Source organism: Rhododendron vialii, chromosome 8a (assembly GCF_030253575.1).
Source record: "Rhododendron vialii isolate Sample 1 chromosome 8a, ASM3025357v1".
In the NCBI taxonomy this organism is placed as follows: domain Eukaryota; kingdom Viridiplantae; phylum Streptophyta; class Magnoliopsida; order Ericales; family Ericaceae; genus Rhododendron; species Rhododendron vialii.
This window is the reverse complement of record NC_080564.1, coordinates 3,219,450-3,245,239: the sequence shown is the minus strand read 5'-3', so window position 1 is coordinate 3,245,239 and position 25,790 is coordinate 3,219,450. Positions and strand designations below refer to the sequence as shown.

The 25,790-nt window shown below is 38.4% G+C and overlaps 4 protein-coding genes across 16 annotated transcripts; 2 read left to right on the top strand and 2 right to left on the bottom strand.

The window, feature by feature from the left end:
• Positions 1-797: 797 nt before the first annotated feature.
• Positions 798-25,432, top strand: LOC131299108 (uncharacterized). Of its 7 annotated transcripts, XR_009190619.1 has the most exons (9): positions 822-1,037; positions 1,200-1,304; positions 1,505-1,591; positions 2,845-2,895; positions 3,007-3,100; positions 3,189-3,273; positions 3,382-3,534; positions 3,795-3,868; positions 24,375-25,432. XR_009190619.1 is itself a non-coding variant. In XM_058324680.1 (8 exons), the coding sequence occupies exons 1-7, from the start codon at positions 891-893 to the stop codon at positions 3,524-3,526; spliced, it is 714 nt and encodes a 237-aa protein (XP_058180663.1). In that variant the 5' UTR covers positions 822-890; the 3' UTR covers positions 3,527-3,534; positions 4,008-4,096. The 7 variants fall into 7 exon arrangements, 6 of the variants coding, with proteins under 6 accessions (XP_058180661.1, XP_058180663.1, XP_058180662.1 ...); XM_058324680.1 differs by lacking the exons at positions 3,795-3,868; positions 24,375-25,432 and adding an exon at positions 4,008-4,096; XM_058324679.1 differs by lacking the exons at positions 3,795-3,868; positions 24,375-25,432 and adding an exon at positions 3,639-3,791.
• On the bottom strand, positions 3,789-6,123 carry LOC131299107 (peroxidase 64-like). The gene is made up of 4 exons (XM_058324676.1): positions 5,855-6,123; positions 5,574-5,762; positions 4,929-5,091; positions 3,789-4,383 (listed from the first exon to the last, which is right to left on the bottom strand). The coding sequence occupies exons 1-4, from the start codon at positions 6,056-6,058 to the stop codon at positions 3,989-3,991; spliced, it is 951 nt and encodes a 316-aa protein (XP_058180659.1). The 5' UTR covers positions 6,059-6,123; the 3' UTR covers positions 3,789-3,988.
• Positions 9,429-24,060, top strand: LOC131336306 (uncharacterized). Its single transcript, XM_058372092.1, has 7 exons — positions 9,429-9,511; positions 10,435-10,555; positions 10,800-10,886; positions 23,268-23,318; positions 23,430-23,523; positions 23,612-23,696; positions 23,813-24,060. The coding sequence occupies exons 1-7, from the start codon at positions 9,429-9,431 to the stop codon at positions 23,955-23,957; spliced, it is 666 nt and encodes a 221-aa protein (XP_058228075.1). The 3' UTR covers positions 23,958-24,060.
• LOC131299109 (uncharacterized) lies at positions 14,509-20,847 on the bottom strand. Of its 7 annotated transcripts, none has more exons than XR_009190625.1 (4): positions 19,916-20,826; positions 16,432-18,449; positions 15,749-15,849; positions 14,509-15,185 (listed from the first exon to the last, which is right to left on the bottom strand). XR_009190625.1 is itself a non-coding variant. In XM_058324684.1 (2 exons), exons 1-2 carry the CDS (start codon positions 16,001-16,003, stop codon positions 15,138-15,140), a joined length of 303 nt encoding a protein of 100 aa, XP_058180667.1. In that variant the 5' UTR covers positions 16,004-16,313; the 3' UTR covers positions 14,509-15,137. The 7 variants fall into 7 exon arrangements, 1 of the variants encoding a protein (XP_058180667.1); XR_009190622.1 differs by having other exon boundaries at positions 16,432-16,560; positions 16,698-20,824; XR_009190623.1 differs by having other exon boundaries at positions 16,432-16,808; positions 17,447-20,823.
• Positions 25,433-25,790: the final 358 nt, after the last annotated feature.

Here is a 25,790-nt window from a genome sequence, read left to right as displayed (position 1 = left end):
AATGTGCGGAGAAAGTAGGCAGAAGATTATTGGAGTGAGTATGTGGTAGCATGTACCTCTTTAGGGTTTCCACTGCTAGGTATTTATAGAGCTCCTTCACTTGCTCTCCAAGCACCAGCGCGTGCCTTGCGCGGGTCAGGCAGTGTCATCATGATGTCACCAAATAGATCTGGTAACCGTTTTTAGGGCTGAGCTGGCACACCCATGTGCGCTCATGATCATCTTCTGTTATAACCTCTTTTACACATAGGAAGGCATGCAAATCAGCGGGTAGCCGTGGTCGGCAGTGGCCGTGCTCCGCGGGTGGCCGAACACGCTTTTGCCGACCTAGCATGCGACCGATGGGGAGGATACGTCACAAGGGACCCGCCAAGGAAGGTGGCCGAGAACGAGCCGGTCTTCTGACGAGTCCGTAGTGAAGGAGACGGTCGACGAAGAACAGAGATGGGAGCCGTGCACAAGGTTCATGATCGGAATGGTGTGGGCTCGGCCGTTCCTCAGCGAACTTCTATGTTCGGCCGGCTACACTTTTCATCTGTGTTTATAACGTCATCGAATTTTTTCTTCTTGCTGTTAACGTTCAGGAATAATAAGAATCTTAAAATATGATGACAAAATTTTACACAACCCTCGCCACAAGCGAGTCACTCATGTTATTATGATTTATGGAGGAGCTACTTTGATATAGAAGCAAAAGTGAGGTTCAAATTAAACAACTTCAAAACATGGGATCCAAAATGAAATTATAATGAAATTGCACGAACCAATATTGTCATTCCACCGATAAATATTTCACTTCTTGTCCTCCTGGGGAACTTTTTTCTACGCCACTCCACCTGCCAAGTCCAGTTCAGCGGCCGGTCTCCCGCCGCCGACGGTTGCCTCCCGCCATGAGTAACAATCCAGACGCCTGCGATCCATCTCCGGTGGTTACGTCCTCATCGTCATCGTGTAATCACCCCATGACCACCACATCTCGCCATTGCTTCGGAAATTCAACCGAAGGTTCTGATTCCTTCTGCATCACCATCATTGAGGTGAATATCCACTAAATAATCCTCTGGATTATATCCTCTCATGATTCCATTTCGTTGCTGAGAAATTGCCTTTTTGGCCTCTGTTTTCTCAGTAACGGATTGAATGTGAATTCTCGGTTTTAACGATATTTGAATTTTGGGTGATTGATGATGGTGTCTCAGAGTATGAAGGAAGACTACGGGTTGTTTGTGTGGCCGTGTAGTATTGTTCTTGCTGAGTATGTTTGGCAACAAAGATTGCGCTTTTCCGGGGTTAGCGTAGTTGAGGTGAGAAAATTATCTACTTGCTCGTCATTGTTTTCCACTTCAACACTATGTACACAGACCTATTATGGTGAAATTGAGCCACTATTTTATATTTTTCAAATGCATTTGTGATATACATGGCTACTTTCTGTGAGTACGTTGTCCACTTTTTACTCTTTGATTGTGTATGGTTAATTGGGTTTTGTAATTGAAATCTACAGCTTGGAGCCGGGACTTCTTTACCGGGGTTAGTTGCCGCGAAAGTGGGCTCGGATGTCACCCTAACTGATGATGTAAACAAACCAGAGGTATTATATCTTAGAGGATCTTACTAAATTGAATAAAATCTTTTCTCTTATTAGGAAAAGTATGTCTGAGAGGATCTTGGTTAACTTGTTTTGGCTTAACTGCCTAATCAAATTGAGTTTTGACCCTGTGGTACTATATATAAACCTGATAAAATCAATTTTTAGTGAACTAATTTACAATAGAATGCTCACATTTAAGGACTATCAACTCCTTTTTCACATAGTGAGACCCCAAAGGAGTTGGTCTAGAAGATTTAGGCCAAATATGGCGCTTAACTGGAGATTTTTCTTATATTTGCTCTGTGTGGCATAATGTGCACTGGTTTCTTCATATTTGTATGTGTGTAGTAAGTCTGTATGCTTCTCTTAGCCCTTTTTTGAACACAGTTACAATTTCAGGACGTGCGCTAAAATACTGTGCTGAACAAATCGGAATGATTCCCTCCACCGTCCTCTACTGGATTCAATGTCAAGATAATGAAGTGGCTTCATGCCTATAGAGCGGTCTTCTTCCTGCTTAGTGATTCACCAATTGCTTAGTTTTTCATTGTCAGTCCCATTTGCGAAGCTGAGAAGAAGATTCCAGCAGCTATTCCTTGTTCGTTTTGAGTCTTTAACTTTCAGTAGATACTCCAAATGGTCAGATTGGGTACTTGATGCATCTTATCGTCAACAAAGGCTCTGAAGGCCAACTTGGATGTCCCATATCTGTACTAAAGGGCTGTCTACATATTTCATCTTGATAGCCATGCTAGATCTGCTTTCTTTCTCAGTATGGGAAGATTTAATCACAGATACTAGTTGTGGTGCATCCTCGGAAGTTAGATCCTAAAAATTATCCAACGTTTTAACCACTGTTCCAATACTTTTTTCTTCTTTGAGAAGTAGATTGATAGTTTTTATGTAAATCATTTTTAAAATAAATTGCAACTTCTATTTTCACTGCAATGGCACATGTCACCTGCAAATTGGGAATTGAGTTTGGGCTCTGAGATTTATCTTCTACTTGTATGCCAGCTTTAGTCAAACAATTATAATTGTTGCTTTTTTCCTTCAAGGCTTTCGGATATTAAGTAGTGTTTGGCTTTAGTCAAATCGCATTTTTTTTCCTGATATTTTTCTGCTTTTACCTAGTTTTCTAAAGAATGCCCATTCGAGGCTTTTGAGAAATAGTGGGTGCTTGTCATTCAACTCACTCTAGAGAGGTGGTACTTGTTTTGGTTTTGATCAAGTTATCTGAAAAACCTTTGCAGGTGCTGGCTAACATGAGAAGAGTGTCAGATCTAAACAATCTCAATTGTAATGTAAACTATCTTTTTAAATTTCTTGCCATATTGAATTCACTTCAGTAGATTACAAGTTTATGCGACCAGTCAAATGAATGGCGCCTCAGATGTTTCTGGCTTGGCTTGTAGGTAATGGGACTGACATGGGGCGTGTGGGATGCTGATATCTTCAGTATACATCCCAAAATTATCCTTGGTGCTGATGTTTTGTACGACACAAGTGGTAGGATTAATTTTGTTGAGCTACTCTTTGGTTCTTCTTTCACTCCCTAAACTAAAGAAGAGATTTTTATTGTGCATGTATCTGTTAGCCTTTGATGATCTCTTTGCCACTGTGGCATTTCTGCTCCAAAATTCTCCAGGATCTGTTTTCATAACAACCTATCACAATAGAAGGTATTTCTCATGTGCTTCATAAGTCTGGATTTCTCTTTTTCTCAGTGCTACTACTCTCCTACTTCACTAGAAATGTATATGATTCATATATTGTTTTGTTTTGTGCAGCGGGCACCATCTAATTGAGTTCTTGATGGCGAAGTGGGGGTTGAAGTGCATTAAACTTCTTGATGGCTTCTCGTTTATGCCATCCACCAAAGCATCTGGTCTAAGTGGCAATATTCAATTGGCAGAAATTGTTTTGAATACTTAACTGTTGAGGTAACTTATGCAGAAAATTAGTAGTTTAGTACTTAGAATTCGAGTGGTGACACAGCCTCTCTGATTGTGATCAATTTGTTCACTTCACTTTAGGAGCTTTTCAGTTGTTGATCGATGCTACTTTCCTTTACTGAGGCTTCATGCATCTTGGAAGCCAATTTCTGCACTTGGAAATTCAGATTCTGCAATTGTTTTAAGGATGAATTATTCTGTTAGACTTACTTATTGGAAATATAGTTCCCTTGTGCTCTGAGTTATAGAATCCAGTACTAGAAAGTATCTATACATTACATAGAATGTTCGAGTTCCTACAGTGGTGTGGACATTCTTTACGGTATCAAACAGAACATACAGATTTATAATTATTTCAATCCTGCTAAATTGATCTTAATAGCAAAACTATTTATGCTTGCTATGTATCAAATATTATCTGATAGATAAGTTCAGGAGCCCCTTAATTGACCACCCTGCAGTCCTTTCTGACCTCCTGTCCTCCTGTTATGCTGCTCATCTTGATCATGGAATTCACAAAAGCCTTGAAGAAAGCTTCTTGTGAGCTGGCAAACTTGGAAATCAGATCTTTTGTATTTGGAGAAGTAAGCAAAGCTTGGTCTGAAGAAAACAGACTCTTCTTTTGTAGGATTAGCTTGTAGTACGTGTTATCGAAAGTTGTCGAAGAAGGATCCATGGTGGTGCCAGCATTCTTGACCTTTTTGTGAATGGGGCAAATACTCTCTAAGCTTGATGCAAAGGATGGATGCATTGAAGGGTCGATGTCAGTTGTGGAGTTGAAGTTGTGGATTCTGTTTTCGAATGATGAACAATGAGAGAACCCTAGAGTGTGGCCACCTGCAGAGGCAAAAAACAAAACTGTTGGATTCTAACAAAAGTTATAGGTACACAACTTTGTTAGCCGGTATTGGGTGAATATCAGGTGTGGGTATATTTAGGGGCCTGACATCAGAAACCTTAACATAGTATGGATACGAATGCAGGCATATGTGAAATATTTTTGTCCTACATAAACAAGTGAAAGAAGATTACCTAGTAATAATTTATACCAATATTTATGGACCCAGAAGTAATACTTTCTTCTTATACTTCTTCATATTTCTAGAAAGAAAAACTGAAACTTCAACATGTGTGTTCGATTCGTATCCCGCGCCCGTGACATGTCATGTCATGTCGACGCGGGTACTTTGCCCAAAATGGCAGATCGATGTAACATTGGTACACAGAAACCAACTACAGAATAGTTCACATGCAGGAGTGCTTAATTATTACCTTGTAGGGAAATTATTCAACTCCCCGCGTCGGTGGTGGAATTGAAAATCTCCCTTTGCACTACATTGTTGTAAAATGAAGTTCTTTTAGGGTACTTGGTGTTTGTTTACCTGATAGGGCTACTAGATCTTCCATGGATAGACCCCTTTGGGAGAAGCTTTGTTGAAGCTGAGATATGTTGAAGGTGGGAGCTGGCAATTGTACGGTTTCACTGGCCTTTGATGTTCTTCCATCTTTTCTTCCTTTGGGCACATCCCAAGTGGGACCCCCAGACTGAAATAGAAACATTCCAAGATGTAACAAGATGGAAGTGATTTCTCCTCTAAGGTGATCTATAGTGTTAAAACGAATCCGTTTTGTGTGTGTGTGTGTGTGTGAGAGAGAGAGAGAGAGAGAGAGAGAGAGAGAGAGAGAGAGAGAGTTGGTTGTAAGTCGGTATTGTGTTGGATTCATCTTATTTGCATATTAAGGACACGGGAACACGGAAAAGTATTCAATCTTCTTTATATATTTCTATTATCTTAGGTGGTTAACATTGTTTAGTAAGTGTTCTAAGACCATTTTATGCGCACTGGGATAACTTTATGCATAGTTCTAGGGTACACTCTAATTATTAAATATTTCTCCTTGGTGAATTCAAACTGAAGTACTAGACAGATATGACATACTAATACCCGGGTGTCGAATGTCCCGGGTTTATCATGCATTTAGAAGGGTCGATTAACGACTCTATTCTAGGGTACCAAATAACTTACAAGCACAACTGCATCTCTTGCACTTAAAGCCAAGATATCAGCACATGAGACTACACCAGGGCACTTTGATTCTACTTCTTGCTTGGCATTGTCAATGACATAAAATGCATGCAAAGAAACATTAGGCGGCCCGTCTTTTTCTGCACTGTTCTTCCCCACTGAATTTAGCAACACAGAAGCATCACAGCCCTTGAGAAACAACAAATGGAACTTCAGTTTATATAAGCAAAGATCTAATTATGAAACTTATTTTAACCCTTTTAACTCCTTCCAGCACGTACCCTTATGAAGCAATCATGGAAATGCAACCTGAGTAGTGCTGCGGGGACTGTTTGGTCTTTCATCATCGCATCCTTGACTGCATTTGCGACTATTGACTCAGCGTTGGGACATTTCTGGTCGTAGTAGTTTAAACTCAGCCCACTTCCTGTGGAAGTAATAGAAAAGATTATCAGTGAGCTTAGCAGTGTAACAGTGACATCCATTGCAGAATGCTAAAAGCTCTAGCAGTTTTTTCTCTCTGCTTTTACGGTTTAGTACGCGTTAATAAGGATAGAATTTATAGACTGATTGCAATGTGAGAGAGAGTGGTGGATTTGAAATGGTGGTTCAGTGGATTTGGTGAGCATGCATGTCAATTATGGAGTAGAGTTGAAGCATCCCAGTACATGACCATCCGTGTCCAATCACCATTATCACTTTCTGAAGATTGAATAATGCGTGTTACAAGTTCAACTCTTGTATGGCAGCGTTTAAGAAGAAATATGGGTATGCTCTTCGCTTCAATTCAAAGTCGCTATATGGCTCGCCATTTTATTACGCGTGCAAAATCCCCTGTACTATTTCTTCTCTTTCCTCCTTTCGAAACGCCCTGTAAATGAGTATCTCTACCTTGATCTTTTGCTAGAGGGAGAGTTTGGGGATATGGTGCCTATGCTAGCTCCATAGCAGTCATTTTGCAAGTGAAATTGGACACTTTGTGGCATTACTATTCCATTAAGTTAGAAAAGTTTCTATTTAACATCAAACTCTTTCTTGAATTGAATCTCACTGCCAGAAAAAAAAAAAAAAGAGAAGAGAAACTTAGGCTAGTGAAATTATCCCGTTGTTAATTAACTTTGGGGCTTAAAAGGATGAATCTGCTCTTCGGAAGTTAGCTCTGCACCTAGTCCACAAGCAAGGTAAGTAGGTCCATTACTGGCTAGCTCCAGACCGAAAAGACCTTACGGAGTAATCCCTCATCTCGGATCCCCCAACTTGCTACATCAGAAACCAAATCACAAGGCATTCTATAAGCGACTTGCCGGGTCTACGAAGCTAGGCTCGTAAGATTCAGTTGAATAAGTGAAATCCTGTTATTACTCGAGCTGCGTGTTAGCTTGCCTGGAACGTGCCGTTATCAAAAAAAATCTGTTGAATTGAAAAGGAGTTGTTTGAGTTTGTTGGGATTTACCAAACAATGTCTTTATTTTAGTAACCTTTAGCTTATTATTCAAGTTCAGAATGATTTGATTGGGTTTGTTATAGAGTAAGTTGGACTTGGGGCCCCTTTGAGATATCTTAAACCCTTGGCCTTTTGCTTTTCGAAGAATAAAAATGTGACTGAAAAGACTTTGTCTGCTTATCGTAAATTTAACTATTAAGCTACTAGTTTTTATCAGCTTCCATTAATATCATTTTTGTTGATAGAAAAAATAATACCATGACTGGAATACCAAGTGGTTTTCCTGCTTCTTTGTCTCACTTAGCTTTTTTGTGGGATTTTTGGGATTTTTTGTTTTTGTCCTTATTCAAAAAAAATCGCATTTATTAGTTTTGGGTCAGACTTTTATAGATTATTGGTTTATCTCAGCGAAAGGAATCAGAAAAGTAAAAAATATGACTTCTACCCAAAAATTTTGAGCAATATCCAAGATAAAGTTCAAAAACCCTAAAAAATTGCGCTTTATCTTGGATATTTCTCAAATATTTCGGTAAAAATCATAAGTTTTTACTTTTTCGATTCTTCTTGACGTCTAATCAATATTCCACAAAAGTTTGACTCAAAACTAAAAAATGCACAAAATTTTTGAATAAGGACAAAAAAGAAGAAAAGCCCAAAAAGGTAGTGAAACAAGCCCTGAGTAGAACTTTAAGAGACTTTTTTTAAGTAGATTTTTAGTATGTAGCATTGTATTTTTGAAACTTCAAAAATTTTAAATTTGTTGATCAGCTGTCTAAAGGAAATAAGCAGCTCGATCAAATTACTAAAATAATTATTCACTAAAATCTAGCGTGCGGACTAATTAAATAGGCAAATATTGTCCCGGTAGACATCACACGCCCTAGGCATACGTATGACTCAAGGACATGGTTGAGAGACACACGTGGACATGACAATTTTCATAAGTTAAGGAAAAAGATAATGGCATCGATTTTTTAATTTAAAAAATGTACCTATCTATGTGTGAGACACACCTTAAGTGTTCTACACAGATTATCAGAGCTTCTCTTTTATTTTTTTTACAAAATAATAAAACCGAATGTCGATAAAAGGTTAAGCAGCAATACGTGGAGTAGTCATGAGGTTTCATAAAAGTTAATTTGGGCCTTTTCCAAATGTTTCTGGACTTAAAAATGGAGGTTGGTCTACCTCGGGCCCAATCAAGTCCAAGAATCCCAAAAGGCCCAACTTAACAATCCAATTGCTAATTAGCTGTAGCCGCAACTCGCAAGGCCCGCGACAAATGAATATCGTTAGTAGTAAGCACGTTTTTAACTTAAATGTCAAAGTCCACGGGCACAATACCGTCCAGATGCATGCAGCCGCCTCAAAACAAAAAGCATCAGTAGTAAGCATGCTGTCAAAGTTTGCGTCCACGAGCGGGTGGCCGCAAGGCCCGCAACAACTTGTAATGCATAAATGTTACAGCCACTGTGCACAAGCAAAATAGTCTTTTGCGGACAATCAAACATTTGTTTCTCCAACCAAATCATAGAAGGACGAAAGTTGAATTTTATTTTATTTTATTTTATCAGAGGACAAAGGGTGTTCTTTTTTGGTTGTTGTTGCCAAGGAAAGAAGATTTTATCAATTAATGAAACAATGGTACGAAGATTAAAAGGAAGGGGGACGAAAGGGCATCACAACTGAGCGCACATTTACATCCCAACGAGGTTGACACCTAAGAGGGGGACAATCATATGCCGCCACCTCCACCCATTGGGAAGAAAGTTGAAAACGAGCCAACCTAAAAAACAGAAAATACAAAGAATCAAAATGAGTCAAATAGATCAGACATTACAAATTACAACCAAAATGAGTGCCTATCAGCATATGGACAGCAAGGGCAGTGCAGGTAGTTAGCAGCAGCAGCAAGAGCAGCACGGGCCAATCGGGGTTGCAATAGTTGTATTAGGATGATTTTATACTTCTTTTATTCATTCTATTTTTTTTAAAAAAAAATCTGATTGGTAGACAAATTGTATATTTCTCATTTTTATATTTGTGTTGAGGGCATGAACTTTTATGATAGATTGCTTCAACGTTCAAAAAAATTATGCATGAAGTACATCAATTTATTTACGTAGAGAAGACACTTTCAGACGCTCCACCATACAGTTTTTCTGAATATTAACGCTTTCGTAATCCTGCACCCCCTCTCACGCTCATGGATTATGAGACTTAGGTCCAAACCAATTACCTGAACATTTAATCGGGTAAATAAGCAAGCAAAAAAGACGAAAAGCTATCAGAATGTGCGCTTATAGAAATTGAATTAGATGCAATAATCACCCATTGTACCTTACCTTAGATTGTTCCTCACATTCTTGGTTGCAAACACCTGTTGTTGTAGAGAGAGAGAGAGAGAGACGATGGATGTGGCCGCGTGGATGAGCTCACTGCCGGTGATCGGAACTCGGATCGACGGTGAAGGTCGACTTGTATCGGCGACGTCGTCATAACAGACAACGACCAGAAGGAGAAAAAAAAGTCTTTTAAAAGTTGTAATCAAGTGCTCCCGGCTCATTTTTTTTCGATGTATATCTTCTCCGATTAAATACCAAGAAGAATCTGATTGACTTGATATGTTACAAGATCATTTTAATTGATAAGTTCTGCAACATGGACAAATCGGATCACAAAAATAATTCGAAAGTAAGGTTGAAATTTTAAAAAAACAAAGGAGAAGGTGAAGCCTTCTTCTAGAGCTTCATACTGCTTCATAAGGGTTGTAATCAAGTATACACGTACAGTTAACTTTTCTTCATCTTTTTTCGGAATCAATCTTCTCCGATTAATAACCATTTGGTGTTCAATTGAATTCATACTTCGTAAAAATATTTTAATCGACAAGGTATACAACGAGGACAAATTGGATCATCAAATTAATCCCAAATTAAGTTTCAAAATTGTCAAAAAGGGAGAGAAGCCTTCTTCTTCAGACTTCGCAGGTTGAAGATGAGAAGTCTGAGTCGCGTTTTGTACGCATGCGTTATTTATTTCTCTGACACATCGTATTGTCAAGACTCGATCTTACACCAATGCCAAACTCGTGCTTACGTAACACGTTTTCCATAGAACGTATTATACTACTTCGTAGTTTAATTTTGTTTTTCAAGATTTTCCTCGCCCTCCTCCTCCTCCTCGATTTACTTTCTGATAATACAAGTCGAACGTCGAAGCTTGGATGACAGGTTCATGCCGTTGGGTCGGTATCCATTCAGATCTCCCTTTGATTAACAAAGGATTATATCCTCTTATGATTCCATTTCGTTGCTGAGAAATTGCCTGGAAAAAATGACTTTTTTGGCCTCTGTTAACGGATTGAAAGTGAATTCTGGGTTTTAACAATATTTGAATTTTAGGTGATTGATGAAGGTGGCTCAGAGTTTCAAGGAAGACTACGGGGTTGTTTGTGTGGCCGTGTAGTATTGTTCTTGCTGAGTATGTTTGGCAACAAAGATTACCCTTTTCCCGGGTTAGGGTTAGCGTAGTTGAGGTGAGAAAAGTACTCCTATCTACTTGCTCGTCATTGTTTTCCACTTCAACATTCTGTACCCAAATCTATTGTGCTGAAATTGAGCCCACTATTTTGTCTTTTCCTAATGTTGTTTAGCCTAATAATCATGGTATGTTAAATGCATTTGTAATTTTGGTGGCTATTTTCGGTGAATCCAATGTAGTACTACTTTTTACTATTTGATTGTGTATGGTTTATTGGGTTGTATAATTGAAATCTACAGCTTGGAGCCGGGACTTCATTACCGAGGTTAGTTGCCGCGAAATTGAGCTCAGATGTCACCCTAACCGATGACGCAAACAGACCGGAGGTATTATATCTCATATTCAGTTGAATCAAAGACCCCCATTTTTGAAAAACTCTGAGATTGCCATTGTCACTCCAGCTATACGGAACTCCCAACTTTTGCACGAATTTTCCGTAGTATTATTGGTTCACGGGTCGTCATCTCCGTTACCACCTCCTCATACTCATGACTCGTATTATTGATTCGACTAGATTGACGATAGACTCCTACAGCAAACTTGTATGGATTTGTGTGCATGCATTGATTCAACTAGATTAACGAGAGACTCCTAGCAACAAACTTGTATGGATTTGTCTGCATGTGGATGGACGACACTTTTCAAGACCCTTGACTAGTAAAAGGTGCGCGTTAGCGCTTTTTTATGCAAGAGAATTTTCTGGATCTTACTAAATTATATAAAATCTTTCTTTGAAAAGTACGTTTGAGAGGATCTTGGTTAACTTATTTTGCTTTATTGCCCGATCAAATTTAGTTTTGACCAGGTGGTGCTACATATAAACGTGGTAAAATCAGATTTTAGTGATCTAATTTACGATAGAATGCTCAGATTGAAGGACTATTAACTCCTTTTTCACATATTGAGACGCAAAAGAAGTTGGTCTAGAAGATTTAGGCCAAATATGGCACTTAAACTGGAGATTTTTCTCATATTCGCTCTACATGGCATGATGTGCACTTGTTCTTCATTTTTGTCAGTATGTAGTAAGTTTGTATGCTTCTCTTAGCCCTTTGTAGAATTTCAGGATGTGCCCTAAAATATTGTGCGGGACAAATCGGAATTGCTCCCTCCACCTTCCTCTGCTGGATTAAATGTCGAGATAATGAAGTGGCTTCATGCCTATAGAGCAATCTTCTTCGTGCTCAGTGATCTACCAATTTATTTGTTTTTACATTGTCAATCCCATTTGCAAATTGCTGAGAAGAACAATCCCCGCAGCTATTCCTTGGTCGTTTTGAGTCTTTAACTTTTAGTAGATACTGCAAATGGTCAGATTGGGTACTTGATGCGCCTTATTGTCAACGAAGGGTCTGAAGGCCAACTTGGATGTCCCATATCTGTACTAAAGGGCTGTCAGCATTTTTCATCCTGATAACCATGCTAGATATGCTTTCTTTCCTAGTATGGGAAGATTTAACCACGGAGACTAGTTGGGGTGCATCCTCAAAAGTTAGATCTTCAAAATCATCCAAAGTTTCAACCACTGTTCCACTACTTTTGTTTGGAGAACTAGATTTATGTTGTAGGTTGTTTTAAACATCTATCGACAATGGCAAGGATAGGCTCAACCTGTGGTTGTGCCTGCGGCAATTTTGTCTTATACCCTTCTTCCAATCGTACAAACAAATAATCTAATTCTTGTCAACTTGGGATCCACGGGTATTCCTTACTTTCCCTGCTGCATCCATGATTTAAACACATGTGAAAACATATATACAATGTTTGTACATGTATTTTTCCTGTTGCTTGCGCAAATAAAAGTTATTTTAACATTTTTCTTCCAACAAAACGCAGAAAGGAATGGGCGAAGAAAATTTTGCGACCGGCAACAACGAGACTCCCAAATATCATGTTCCGTAAAAGAGCACAGGGTCTAGTTGTCTATTTGGAAGTTCAAGTTCTGATGCTGTAGATGATATTTACCTCGACTCATAATTGGCTTTGGATTTGGCTTGGCCACCTATGAGTATTAGCAGTGGAAGTAATGCTGCTTCAGATCTCATACAATTGTGATATGCACTTGGAAAGTTTTTGTCCCTTTCCTCTGAATCCTCTCACAGGTGAAGAACAAAACCATGGGTATCAATCCCATCCAATGGATTTGCTGAAAATCTTATTTGTACGCAGGTATGGCCGGGTGGTTGTTTTCATCCCGAGAATGCCCCTTGCCATCACTTACCCAAATAAAAAGTGAGACAGGAACATGAGATGAGAAGTACCTTGGTTGATATTCTAGTGTACTTCTTTGGATATCTCATCTTATTCCTTGCTCAATATAAGCATGCATGTGACTATTTTTCATGGTTGAAAAGTTTTTTCCTGTGCAAGGCTTGTTTTAATGTTCTGCGCCAATTAGGTGCCTAAAAATGCTCGGTGCCGTAGAAAAATGGAGGAAGTTTTTCGAAGAACAAAGAGTATGCTGTAACGGACATGAACTCCTCTTTGGTTCAAATAGGACTTGCCTTTGAAAAACCGATGCCACGATGGACTTCATACCAACAGGAACCATCTTAACCATGATCGTGAACCAAGTCTAAAACGAATTTGACTAGTTTTTCAATTTTCTCATGGTCATGCGATACAATACTTCCAAAAATCAATCATCATAAATGAAAAGTTGTGCCGATGGTTGAATTTTTATTTTTATTTTTGTGGAACTTGTTTGACGTTATTGTCAGTCTTGAACTCTCCAGGGTCAAAGAAGTGAAGAATGTAAATGGTGAGAGCACCTGTTCGCATGGAACTTAATGAACAAACATAAAGCTACTTGGTGAATCAGGAGAGATGCCCCCTTTGCTTGAAATGGCATCTAGAAATAGTGAATCTAAAGAGTTGGCTTTATCTGCATTGGTTAAGCTACCAGGCTGCCAAGTAAACAAGAATCGCGTCTGTGCAGCCGGTTGGGTTCCTCTTCATCTGAAGTTAATCCTTTTCGTTCCATCTACGCAAGTCATATTCGCAAAATGCTCTGGAGTCCTTGAAACACTTGCTTCAAACGGAAATGGAACTATGTTCTTAATTGATGAAACCGGGCGCCCCAACTTGAAGTACTGCCCATTATCACCAACTTGTTAGTTTTGCATCGAAAGCCCAGCACCTCATATATTTTGAGGAGGCCAGCCTAGTGTTTTGAGAAGAATTTGTTGAGACGTCTGTTCTCACTTCAAATGGGTTATCACTGATCATTACTCTTCTTGATGACTCCATCTTGAATCCGTGAAGTTGCAATGAATCTTCTCTTCCTCTTCTCACAATAAGAGCCAGAAGGAGTTGTGGAATGCCTTCTCAAGCCAAGAAGACTTGAAGCTTTAGTCAATTTTCTAGAAAACAAGAAAAGAGACCATGTACAAATGGCTGCAGCTGGTTTACCAGCCAATTCACTTTGTTATGGATTTTTAACTTCCTTGTTTGATAGGTGTGTTAAGGACATTCGAACCTGAATCTCTTTATTGGAGGAAGGTTTTCCAAGCTATTTTCTCAATTTTCTCTGCTTTATTATGAGTTGCAGCCTGTATAAATGTGCATTCTGAAATTGTCCCTAAAGATGTTAATCTTTAATACCAATGCAGAAAACTTCATGACTGGGTATCGTATCATTTTCGATTGTGAAAAGATGGTTCAGTGCGTTTTGCAATTGACATAAATATCCACATTGATATATTTAAAATCGTCTGATACACATCAAACGGCTCTTGAACATGTGTCTGGATCTATGTCTGGACATTTGTGTTCCAAGCATTTTCCATTCGTATTTTCTTTTCCCGTGGTTTGTCTATATGACCAAGCAAAGGAAAATGAAATGCTAATGAATAATGATTACAACTTGAACAACTAATTAGAAGATGCAATTGCCAAACCAAAAAAAAATACCTTTTCGATCACATGCAAGCAATTGCATGTTTTGTACTAGTGTTTCTTCTCTTAAGCCGAACCCAAAAAAAGTATGAAATCATCTAACTTGCGTTCAAAATTTTCTCAGCTACATTGCTTAAAGATGTGCTCGACAGACAAAATCTTATAAGAAAGCTTCAACTTCTCTAGATCTTAGCTTTCAGGCTAGAAATTCTGGTTTCCAACGAAGATCCTAACATTCAGCAAATCCATTCTAGATCACTGATAAAACTAAAATACATATTACAAGAAAACAGTAATAATCTCTCTCTTCTTGTGCAGCCCCTTGGTTACTTGAAGCACCAGTTCCATTTCTTTTGCTTTGCTTCCATTACAAACCCAAAGCAAGCATGCCTTCCAGAGTTTAATTTAGCAGAACTCCAGCCTACCTTGCCAACCAATCGAAAACATCCTTCTTTAACCATCTGGCCTTGGATCCCGATTTTCCAGTTTTTCCTGAGATCTTACTATCGGTGGGTATTTGAACTTGTTTCAACTTCATCTTAATTGACCTAACAAGCGAAGATAGTTCATACTTCTCTTTTTTCTTTGAGGACATATCATCAGACTGTACAAACTCATTTTTTTCCGTCTTTAGGTCATCATAAGGCAACTGAGCTTGTTTTGACCCCAGTACTTCTTGGTCACCCTTGCGTTGCTTCTGTGCTAACTGCTGAGCATAAGTCGCACTCCTGCAAAACCAAAACTCAGTTCATAAGCAATAAATATGCGGTAAGGAACTCCTAGAACAGGTAGCCATGATAGGTAATTATTTATCAGTTCTTCCAAGGATCAGAAATCAGAATAGTCATTGACAAGGACCAAAATTTTGGTTCTGTATGTTATTTCAGTTAGCTAGGAAAAGGAAATGTTTCGAAAACATTCTGATATGTTTCAGAAATGTAGCCTGAACATAATGGAAATGTGAAAATGACTTGGGGATGTTATCAACGTGCCATTGTTGAATAATTCTAATAGGCGTCAAAACAGTTCAATGTTTCAGTATGTTTCACACAATTCCAACATGTTTCAGTAAGTTTCGTCACGTGTCAGTGGAAACACTGAAACATATCAGAAACATTTTGTTTCAGCCACTTATATTTCGTTTCAGTCTCCAAGGAAACACAAACATTTTGACCGTTTTTTGGAAACGTAACTAGATTTTGTTCCTTGATTATCGGTGACCAGAGCAGAAAAATGTTAAGGAAAACCAATTGTAATGTCACTAAAAAGTTGGATAGGGAAACAAAGTGACCTCCATATCCTGACCATCTTCATTGTCCTCATCAGAATCTTCACCAGACTGGAGTAGAGGGATCATATCTTGTTTCTTATGTTTCTTTTGAGGTTTGTCTTCTGTGGCATTGTCATTTTCATCTTCGTCAGATTCACTCTCATCAGAAGCCAGAAATTCTTTCAATTCCATTTCGGCCAGATATAGGGAAACATAATTGGAATCAGAAAGGGAAAGAAAAGGTAACAGTCCCTCCATCCCATTTTGTTTGTTCATTTTCACTCAATACAAACAAAAACTTTGTCCATATTATCCATATTCATCTTTTCTCATATGATTTGAAAAACGACTGTCTATAGAACTAATAATGATCTTTTAATTGAAGTACTACAACAAATATTCATGGAATATGTTATTTGTTGATCCAATTAATGGCACGACGGGCAAAAAATGGAGTAACAAAATAGGAGGAGAGATGATCATACATGAAAATCTCTTCAAATTAAGATCACACAAAGGTGACTATTTTGAGTTTCAAAAGTCTCTCCTCCAAATTTTTTTGTTGCTTCTTACCATTCTAGTCTTTATTTTAAACAGCCATTGTTGGAAAAAATTAGCCACGCCCAGATACGAGTGCGGAGAAAGTGCAGAAATTTGGGATAAAAAACACTCAAACAGGAAAAAAAAAAAAAAAAAAAACCAACCTGGTCACTATTAAACTTCCTCTTTAATGCCTTTGCGCATTGTGGCTCATCATCTTCCCATGTGAGATGAATGTTACTTCGCTGTAATGCTCAAGTCTGGAAATCTAAACCTTCATAGTTTGCTGAGGCCTAGCCCAAATGTAGAAATGACAATGTAAATAATAACTTTGAGGTTAATCTGAGGCAGAGCAGGCTCACAATAGCCTAGGTGAAGACCAAAGAACAGAAAATATCATTAGAAAGAAAAAGAGCTGCATGAGACGTACAGGTTGCGGTGATGCCAATTATTGCCTTCAAAATAACAAATCTCGAACTGCTTGCAGGACGATTGGATATCTTAATGGAACAGTAAACAACGTGATTTCTATATACATCGGCTGGGGAGCCATATACAAACGAAAGATTGAAGTGAGACTTGGTAACTGATTGTATAGAGACAGTTTGATAGAAGGTTCATAAAAAGAGGAGAGTTAATCAGGAAATGAACAAACTAATTCATCATTCATGACATAGAGAAGAAAAAGGATTTTGGAAAGCCACAAATACTATAGCTATCCACCGGATATTAAGCCATTTTATCACAATAGGAAAAATATGAAAAAACTTTGTATTCGGCAACTAAGAGAACGCAAAGCTCTAAAATGAGAATGTTAAGATGCATGTGTGGTGAGACAAGGAGAGATAGAAGCATAAATGAAAACATCCGTCAATTAGTAGGGGTAGCACTAATTAAGATGTAAAAAACAAAATCAATTACTAATTTCTATTGGCGTCTACACATGATTGTAGGCTTGTAGCACAAGTAGCCGCCATCTACAGGATCAGTCCTACATCTTTTCCAAGAATCACATTGAGAGCATTAAAAAATCAATATTCTGTCCCCAAATGGGACCCACTAGTAGCTTCGGTTGCATTCCCTGACAAACTTATTCAGTCCAATCCCCTAAACTTGCTTATCAGAAAATATCAATGTTCTTTTTTTCAAAACAGATCATATAATAGCTGCAAAAATTACCTCAGTTGTGGCATCACAAGGGGGATGTTTAAATTCCATGGAGTCCGGAATAAATCTCAAGTCTAGCTTATTTGATGATCATTCGAACGCAATTCCATCGTAACTTTTATGAAGATAATCTGCAGTAGCTATGGAATCGCAATCCACGACTGCATAATAGTACCCGAAAAACATTACAAGATGAACATAATGAAAGTATTATATGGTGAGCGTTGCACACTTTATAAGATAACAAGATAAGATTATTTCCTTGCATGTATGTCAGAAAAAAGATAAGGAAAAAGAGCTAGAAATTTTACGTCTCCAATTAGTAAATAGGCATAATCCATTGAGGAATCTTTCTTAAGCATGAATCCTGCTGTAGTCATAACTTCAAAATACAAAGAAACGACTAAAAGGTTTAAACTTCCTCCAGTTAAAACAAAAAATGGAAAACCCTCCAAATTTGTAATACAAAAGTTTCACCAAAGCTCTCCTCAGTTCAGAGCAGAAAAATGTCAGCAGAAGCATGATTTTGGTTAAACTTTTTTCCCGTTTACATAATGTTTTTCTTACAAGGCCACAAAACATCAGAAAGGAAGAGGTTTTAATTTTCGTACTCGTATCTCACATCTCACAGATTAATTGAGCAAAAATACGAAGCATTAGTAATCATTTGAGCACAAGACAGCAGTTTATTTTCTCAGATGAACAAACAACAAAACGATGTTATGTACAAGTATGCTAGCAAAGCTAATACTAATCTATATATCTCATGCATGGGAAAAGCAACAGCATCAGGTATTTACCTTAGCCTACTTAATTCATATTCATGCAGTTTCTTAACATTGATTTCATCATCACTTTCATTCTGCTCTTTGTCGTCATCAAATAGGAGTACTGGACCATGCACTGCTTCCTCTTCCATACACTTTAGTCCAAACTCAGATGGATAGACGGCAACAGATATAATCTGGCGCCCTTTAGGAAGAAATGAGCTCAATAATACTTACAAATCAACTGCCTATAGAGCAAAGCAATTTTCTCAGCAGACGACACTGGACACCAATACATTTCTGACTACACAAGTTTGGAATTGTCTTCTCTTCACAGCTAGTTTAGTTGCCCAAGGAAAGGACAATTAGAAACTAAAGTACTTAGTCTGCTAACTAATTAAGTGATGCAGAAATACTGCTAAGAAACTACAGCATGTCGAGAAAACAACACATATAAATGACGATAAAAAAAGTACAAAAACCTGATTTCTAATATGGGAAGCTTTAACTCAAGTGAAACCAACATAAAGAAATGTTGGTCCTTGTAATTGCTTAATTACTCTCTTAAAGGACATATATACATCTAAAAATGATTAAGTCTATAGAAACAAACACACTACAAATATTGGTCTCCCTAACTTGTGTTATTCAAAACCATCTCTTATAGGATTTCCAAATCCGAAAAGGAACTCTTACTATCCTGTTACTTTAAGAATGAAAAAAGCCAGGGTACTCTACCGAAATTAACTTCTAAGAAAACATTTCTAACTCATAAATTGTTCTCAAGACTAAAAAGTCAATATGCAAATACCAAAAGAGAGAGCTTTTGGATATATAAATTCTAACCATATCACATTGCCAGGTTGTTCCCTATTACAAATCGACCTGAACCATGGTTCATTCTTCTTCAAATACTACTGTAACATTTTACGTTGCGGGAAAGGGGATAAGTTAAGAAGGCACCTTCCAAGAAACTAGGCCCAAGTTAAAGAACAAAACCGGTATGGTATTCGTATATAACTTCTAAAAATGTCAAAGTCAAGGAGGACCTCAAATAGTGGTTTCATCAATTCTAAACTCCACACAACAGGGGTTTATAATGTTCATCAGGACACCATACAACTTCAACGTGACATTTACGAAAGCACATTAGTCTAGTGCAAAAGTACTAGACCACAATACGTAACAAATCTGGGAAAAGTCCATTTTACCCGCTCTTTACCCCTGAGGTTTAAACTTGACCACATAACCCCCGCTTGGTTTAGAGGTCTCCATCCATTTTAACAGTTCATGTGCCATACGCACGTAGTTGGCAAAAACTTATGTCAATGAGCATTTTCCCTCCCAAATGAAGACCAAAAGATGCCCTTAGGCTATAAATAAAAAGGAAAGCCCCAATGTTCTCCTCTTCTCCACGAGTAGCAAGATTCGGTCCCACCCACACATATTACCATGTATACTACAATGTACTCCCTCATCTCCATCCTCGTATTTCTGGCCCTTCACCTTTAAGATCCCCATTCATCTTCTTCCTCTCTATAGTGAAATGTCTTTCTCAAGCATTGCAATTCGTGAAACCATTACAAGCAACCAATAAATGATCTGAAGCTATAAAGAGCCAAGTCTACAATGATTCTTGTAGATTTATAGGAGTACAACATAAAGATTGGTCTAACCTCACATTTCGAATACAAGGTTCTAGTAGAAGCCTTACCATGCACAATCAACCGCGAAAGCTATGGATTCAGAAATGGAGTTCAAGTTTATAAGAGGCATCTTGTGCTTTCCACATCTGTCCAACATATCTTTCAATGAACTGGCAAACGAGAGCCCTGAAGTTGATATTTTATTCAAGTCTTTTTCTAAGTAACAATATTGAATCAAAAGACTTCACAAAAAACATAGGCCGAAAAAGGACTTCCTCCAGAAGCCAAATGTCAAACACGTAGGAGGCATACTCCTTGCATCGATTTCTAATGCCGTAAGCCATATAAAATCAAAAATCAAAACCCAAAAAGCTATTAGAATGTGCGCCAATAGAAATTGAATTAGATGCAACAACCACCCACTGTACCTCGGATTGTTCCTCACATTCTTGGCTGCAGATGTAGTTCTGTTTCTGAGACTTATGAGGCACAAATATAAACACCCGTTGTTGTAGAGAGATTAAGAGACTATGGGTGCGGCCGCGTGGATGATTTCACCAGCTCCGATTGCCTGAGCCGCCAACACACCTCTGCCGGCTGACTCAGTGATCGGAAGGTGAAGGTCGACTTGGATTGGCGACGTTGTCATAACTCACTGCGACCAGGAGGAGGGAAAAAAATCTTTTAAAGTTGTAATCAAGTGCTGCCGGCTCACTTTTTTTCGATTTTTTTTGACGAATATCTTCTTCGATTATACACCACGAGGTATCGGATCGACTTGATACCTTACCAAATCATTGTAATTGATAAGTTCTACAAAGTGGACAAATCAAATCATAAAAACAATTCGAAAGTAATGTCGAAATTTTCCAAAAACAGAGGAGAAGGTGAAGCATTCATAAGGGTTGTAATCAAGTGTACCCAGCTAATTTTTCTTCACCTTTTTTCGAAATCTATCTTCTCTGATTAATAACTATTTGGTGCTCAATTGAATTTACACTTCACACTAATATTTTAATCGACCAAGTATACAATGAGAACAAATTGGATCATCAAACTAATCTCAAAATGAGTTTCAAAACTGCCAAAAAACGGAGAGAAGTCTTCTTCTTAAGACTTCTCATGTTGAAGATGAGAAGTCTGAGTCGCGTTTTGCCCGCGCGCGTTACTTATTTCCCGGACACATCGTACTTTCAAGGCTTTGTTACACCAATACCGAACTCGCGTTCAGGGAACACGCTTTCCATACGGACATAGTGTAGTATAATACAGTCCTTGGTAGTTTAATTTTGTTTTTCAAGATTTTCCTCTCACTAATTCATACAAGTCCAACGTCAAAGCTTGGATGACAAGTTCATGGGGTTGGGTCGGTATCCATTCAGATCTCCCTTTGTTCCGTCGTCCTTCTGGATCACCATCCATCATTGAGGTCAATGAATATCCACTAAATAATCCTCTGGATTATATTATATCCTCTTACGATTCCATTTCGTTGTTGAGAAATTGCCTGGAAAAAATGACTTTTTTTGCCTCGGTTAACGGATTGAATGTGAATTCTCGGTTTTACTCCAACAATATTTGAATTTTGGGTGATTGATGATGGTGGGTCAGAGTATGAAGGAAGAACAGGGGTTGTTTGTGTGGCCGTTTAGTATTGTTCTTGCTGAGTATGTTTGGCAACAAAGATTACACTTTTCCCGGGTTAGCGTAGTTGAGGTGAGAAAAGTACTCCTATCTACTTGCTCGTCATTGTTTTCCACTTCAACATTCTGTACACAAATCTATTGTGCTGAAATTGAGCCACTATTTTGTCTTTTCCTAAATGTTGTTTAGCCTAATAATCATGGTATGTTAAATGCATTTGTAATGTAGGAGTAGATGGCTATTTTCTGTGAATACAATGCACCACTTTTTATTCTTTGATTGTGTACGGTTTATTGGGTTATATAATTGAAATCTACAGATTGGAGCCGGGACTTCATTACCCGAAGGTGGGCTCAGATGTCACCCTAGCCGATGATCACCCTAACCGATGATGCAAACAGACCAGAGGTATTATATCTCAAATTCAGTTGAATCAAAGACCCCCATTTTTGCAAAAACTCCAAGATTGCCATTGTCACTCCAGCTATACTGAATTCCCAACTTTTGCACGAATTTTCCGTAGTATTATTGGTTCACGGGTCGTCATCTCCGTTACCACCTCCTCTTACTGGAGTGACGAGAGACTCCTAGCAGCAAACTTGTATAGATTTGTGTGCATGTGCATGGACAAGAGTATTCAAGACCCTTGACTAGTAAAAGGTGTGCGCTAGCGCTTTTTTATACGAGTGGATTTTTTGGATCTTACTAAATTAAATTAAATCTTTTTTCCTACTAAAGGTGTGCGCTAGCGCTTTTTTATACGAGTGGATTTTCTGGATCTTACTAAATTAAATTATATCTTTTTTCCTACTAGAAAAAATACGTCTGAGAGGATCTTAGTTAACTTCTTTTTTGGGCCTTTACTGCCTAATCAAATTTAGTTTTGACCCTGTGGTGCTTATAAACCTGGTAGAATCCGATTTTAGTGAACTAATGTACGATAGAATGCTGAACAAATCGGAATTGCTCCCTCCACCTTCCTCTGCTGGATTAAAGTCAAGATAATGAAGTGGCTTCATGCCTATAGAGCGGTCTTCTTCGTGCATAGTGATCCACCAATTGATTTGTTTTTACATTGTCAGTCCCATTTGCAAATTGCTGAGAAGAACAATTCCAGCATCTATTCCTTGGTCGTTTTAAGTCTTTAACTTTCAGTAGATACTCCAAACAGTCAGATTGGGTACTTGATGCACCTTATTGTCAATGAAGGGTCTGAAAGCTAACTTGGATGTCCCGTATCTGTACTAAAGGGGTGTGCATTTTTCATTCTAAGAGCCATGCTAGATATGCTTTCTTTCCCAGTATGGGAAGATTTAACCACGGAGACTAGTTGGTGTGCATCCTCGAAAGTTAGATCCTCAAAATTATCCAAGGTTCTAACCACTCTTCCACTACTTTTGTTTGGAGAACTAGATTGATAGATTTTAAGTAAATCTTTCTAAAATAAATGGCAACTTCTATTTTCACACCAATATCACATGTTACCTGCAAATTGGGAATTGAGTTTGGGCTCTGAGATTTATCTTCAACTAGTATGCCAGCTTTAGTCAAACAATCATAATTGTTGCTTTTTTCCTTTGAGGCTTTTGGATATAAGTAGTGTTTGGCTTTAGTCAGATAGCATTTTTTTTCTTGATCCTTTTCTGTTTTTACCTAGTTTTGTAAAGAATGCCCATTCGAGACTTTTGAGTAATAACAGGTGCTTGTCACCCAACTCACTCAAGAGAGGTAGTACTTGTTTTGGTTTTGATCAAGTTATCTGAAAAACCTTTGCAGGTGCTGGCTAACATGAGAAGAGTGTCGGATCTAAACAATCTCAATTGTAATGTAAACTATCTTTTAAAATTCCTTGCCATATTGAATTCACATCGGTAGATTACAAGTTTACATGACCAGTCAAATGAAGTGCGCCTTAGATGTTTCTGGCTTGGAGTGTAGGTAATGGGACTGACATGGAGCGTATGGGATGATGATGTCTTCAGTATACATCATATAATCATCCTTGGTGCTGATGTTTTGTATGACACAAGTGGTAGGATTAATTTTGTTGAGCTACTCTTGGTTCTTCTTTCACTCCCATAAACTAAAGAAGAGATTTTTTTTGTACATGTATCTGTTAGCCTTTGATGATCTCTTTCCCACTGTGGCATTTCTGCTCCAAAATTCTCCAGGATCAGTTTTCATGACAACCTATCACAATAGAAGGTATTGCTCATGTGCTTCATAAGTCTGGATTTCACTTTTTCTCAGTGCTACTCTCCTACTTTCGCTAGAAATGTATATGTTCATATATTGGTTTTGTTTTGTTTTGTTTTGTGCAGCGGGCACCATCTAATTGAGTACTTGATAGTGAAGTGGGGGTTGAAGTGCATGAAACTTCTTGATGACTTCTCGTTTATGCCATCCACCAAAGCATCTGGTCTAAGCGGCATTATTCAATTGGCAGAAATTGTTTTGAATAGTTAACCCTTGAGGTAACTTGCACAGAAAATTAGTACTTTGAATTCGAGTGGTGACACAGCCTCTCTGATTGCAATCAACTAGTTCAATTCACTTTAGAAGCTTTGCAGTTGTTGATAGAATTTTTTTTTTTTGGAAGTCAATTTCTGTGTGTGGAAATTCAGATTCTGCAATTGTTTTAAGGATGAAGTAGCCTGTTAGACTTGCTCATTTTAAATAAAGTTCCCTTGTGCTCTGAGTTACAGAATCCAATACTAGAAAGTATCTACATATTACATACAATGTTTGAGTTCCTATAGTGGCATGGACATGCTTTACGGTATCAAACAGAACATACAGCTTTATAAATATTTCAATCCTCCTAAATTGATCTTAATAGGAAAAAGTTGACTATTTTTGCTTGATATGTGTTAATATCTGCAGGTAAGTTCAGGGCCCCGTAATTGACCACCCTGCAGTCCTTTCTGAGCTCCTGTCCTCCACGGATGCTGCTCATCTTGATCATGGAATTCACAAAAGCCTTGTAGAAAGCTTCTTGCGAGCTGGCAAACTTGGAAACCAGATCTTTTGTATTGGGAGAAGTAAGCAAAGCTTGGTCTGAAGAAAACACCTCACATATTGTGAGGAGGCCAGCCTTGCTTATGCTTCTCAAAATCTGCCAATCCGAAGCCGAAATTGTTGAGACGTCTGTTCTCACTTCAAATGGGTTATCACTGATCATTACTCTTCCTGATGACTCCTTCTTGGGATCTGTGAAGTTGCAATGAATCTTCTCTTCCTCTTCTCACAATAAGAGCCAGAAGGAGTTATGGAATTCCTTCCCAAGCCAAGAAGACTCGAGGCTTTAGTCAATTTTCTAGAAAACAACAAAAGAGACCTTGTACAAATGGCTGCAGCTGGTGTACTAGCCAATACACTCACTCACCAAGAAACGCATAGAACTACATTTTGCATGGTTAAAGCAAACGTGGGTCCTAAATGGTCTTTCTTTTGAGGGAAGTGGTGGAGGCTTTTCTGACGGGTTGCAGTGTAAATGAGGGTGGGAAGATTCAAATGAAGGTGGCGACCATTTTGGCTATGGTCCAATGTAATTCAAGATTGTCGAGATCTCTGGTTTATGGGCTAAGCAGATGAGAAATCCTGGTGATTTCAAGGGGATAGAACTCAGTAAATTGGATCAGGTACTGCTGTGCGCTTAGTTGTGCATCCCATTTCTGTTGCAGCTGAGAATGGGGAAGGCTTGGCTTGAATTGCACGTGGCAACCTAGCGCAATGCATGGAAGTCAAATTTGGATTCTTCGAGCTGCTTCAGCTCAGCTGAAGCTGCATTAGTGCAAATTAGTTAGTTAGCTAATTCTTGTATGTGGTGTATGGTGGAGAGTGGTTAGGGTGCAAGGATCGGTTAATTGTATTGTAAAGAATTGGAACGAGAGTTCCCTTGTACTGTTCCATTGGTTTAATAAAGAACTCCATTTCTGTTCTGTTCCACTGTCTTTTTCTTCCAATTCCTTTTGTTTCCTTTATATATTACCTTGCTCATGAGTGGAAACGAGAGCACTGGAACAGAAAGCATAGTGAGGAAGCCATTAGGCAATTGAAGGAAAATGCAAATCAACAAGCTAATTCCTTCGCGGATCAAAAAAAAAAAAGAAGCTAATTCCTTCAATGAAATTATGGGTCTCATTGTAGCTTTGAGTATGAAATACAATCAGAATGCGTACAAGAACGCAAATCAAGAAGGGGATCACGAGGATTCCTCTCATGCTCAAGAGAAGTCCCCTAAGGTTTCATCAAACTCGATACATTAAGATTGATTCCCTAGATTTGTACGAGATGATC

What these genes read in the sequence shown, in the direction of transcription:
- LOC131299108 (XM_058324680.1), top strand. Translation starts at nt 891, where the DNA reads ATGAGTAACAATCCAGACGCCTGCGATCCATCTCCGGTGGTTACGTCC. An exon ending in TCTGCATCACCATCATTGAG is followed by an intron (nt 1,038 to 1,199) that starts GTGAATATCCAC and finishes ATGGTGTCTCAG; the next exon opens with AGTATGAAGGAAGACTACGG. An exon ending in TGTTTTGTACGACACAAGTG is followed by an intron (nt 3,101 to 3,188) that starts GTAGGATTAATT and finishes TGTATCTGTTAG; the next exon opens with CCTTTGATGATCTCTTTGCC.
- LOC131299107 (XM_058324676.1), bottom strand. Translation starts at nt 6,058, where the DNA reads ATGGATGTCACTGTTACACTGCTAAGCTCACTGATAATCTTTTCTATT. An exon ending in CAAGAGATGCAGTTGTGCTT is followed by an intron (nt 5,092 to 5,573) that starts GTAAGTTATTTG and finishes TTTCTATTTCAG; the next exon opens with TCTGGGGGTCCCACTTGGGA. An exon ending in AGATCTAGTAGCCCTATCAG is followed by an intron (nt 4,384 to 4,928) that starts GTAAACAAACAC and finishes TTGCCTCTGCAG; the next exon opens with GTGGCCACACTCTAGGGTTC.
- LOC131336306 (XM_058372092.1), top strand. Translation starts at nt 9,429, where the DNA reads ATGGATGTGGCCGCGTGGATGAGCTCACTGCCGGTGATCGGAACTCGG. An exon ending in CGACTTGTATCGGCGACGTC is followed by an intron (nt 9,512 to 10,434) that starts GTCATAACAGAC and finishes TGATTGATGAAG; the next exon opens with GTGGCTCAGAGTTTCAAGGA. An exon ending in TTAGGGTTAGCGTAGTTGAG is followed by an intron (nt 10,556 to 10,799) that starts GTGAGAAAAGTA and finishes TGAAATCTACAG; the next exon opens with CTTGGAGCCGGGACTTCATT.
- LOC131299109 (XM_058324684.1), bottom strand. Translation starts at nt 16,003, where the DNA reads ATGAACAAACAAAATGGGATGGAGGGACTGTTACCTTTTCTTTCCCTT. An exon ending in AAGATGGTCAGGATATGGAG is followed by an intron (nt 15,186 to 15,748) that starts GTCACTTTGTTT and finishes TTGGTTTTGCAG; the next exon opens with GAGTGCGACTTATGCTCAGC.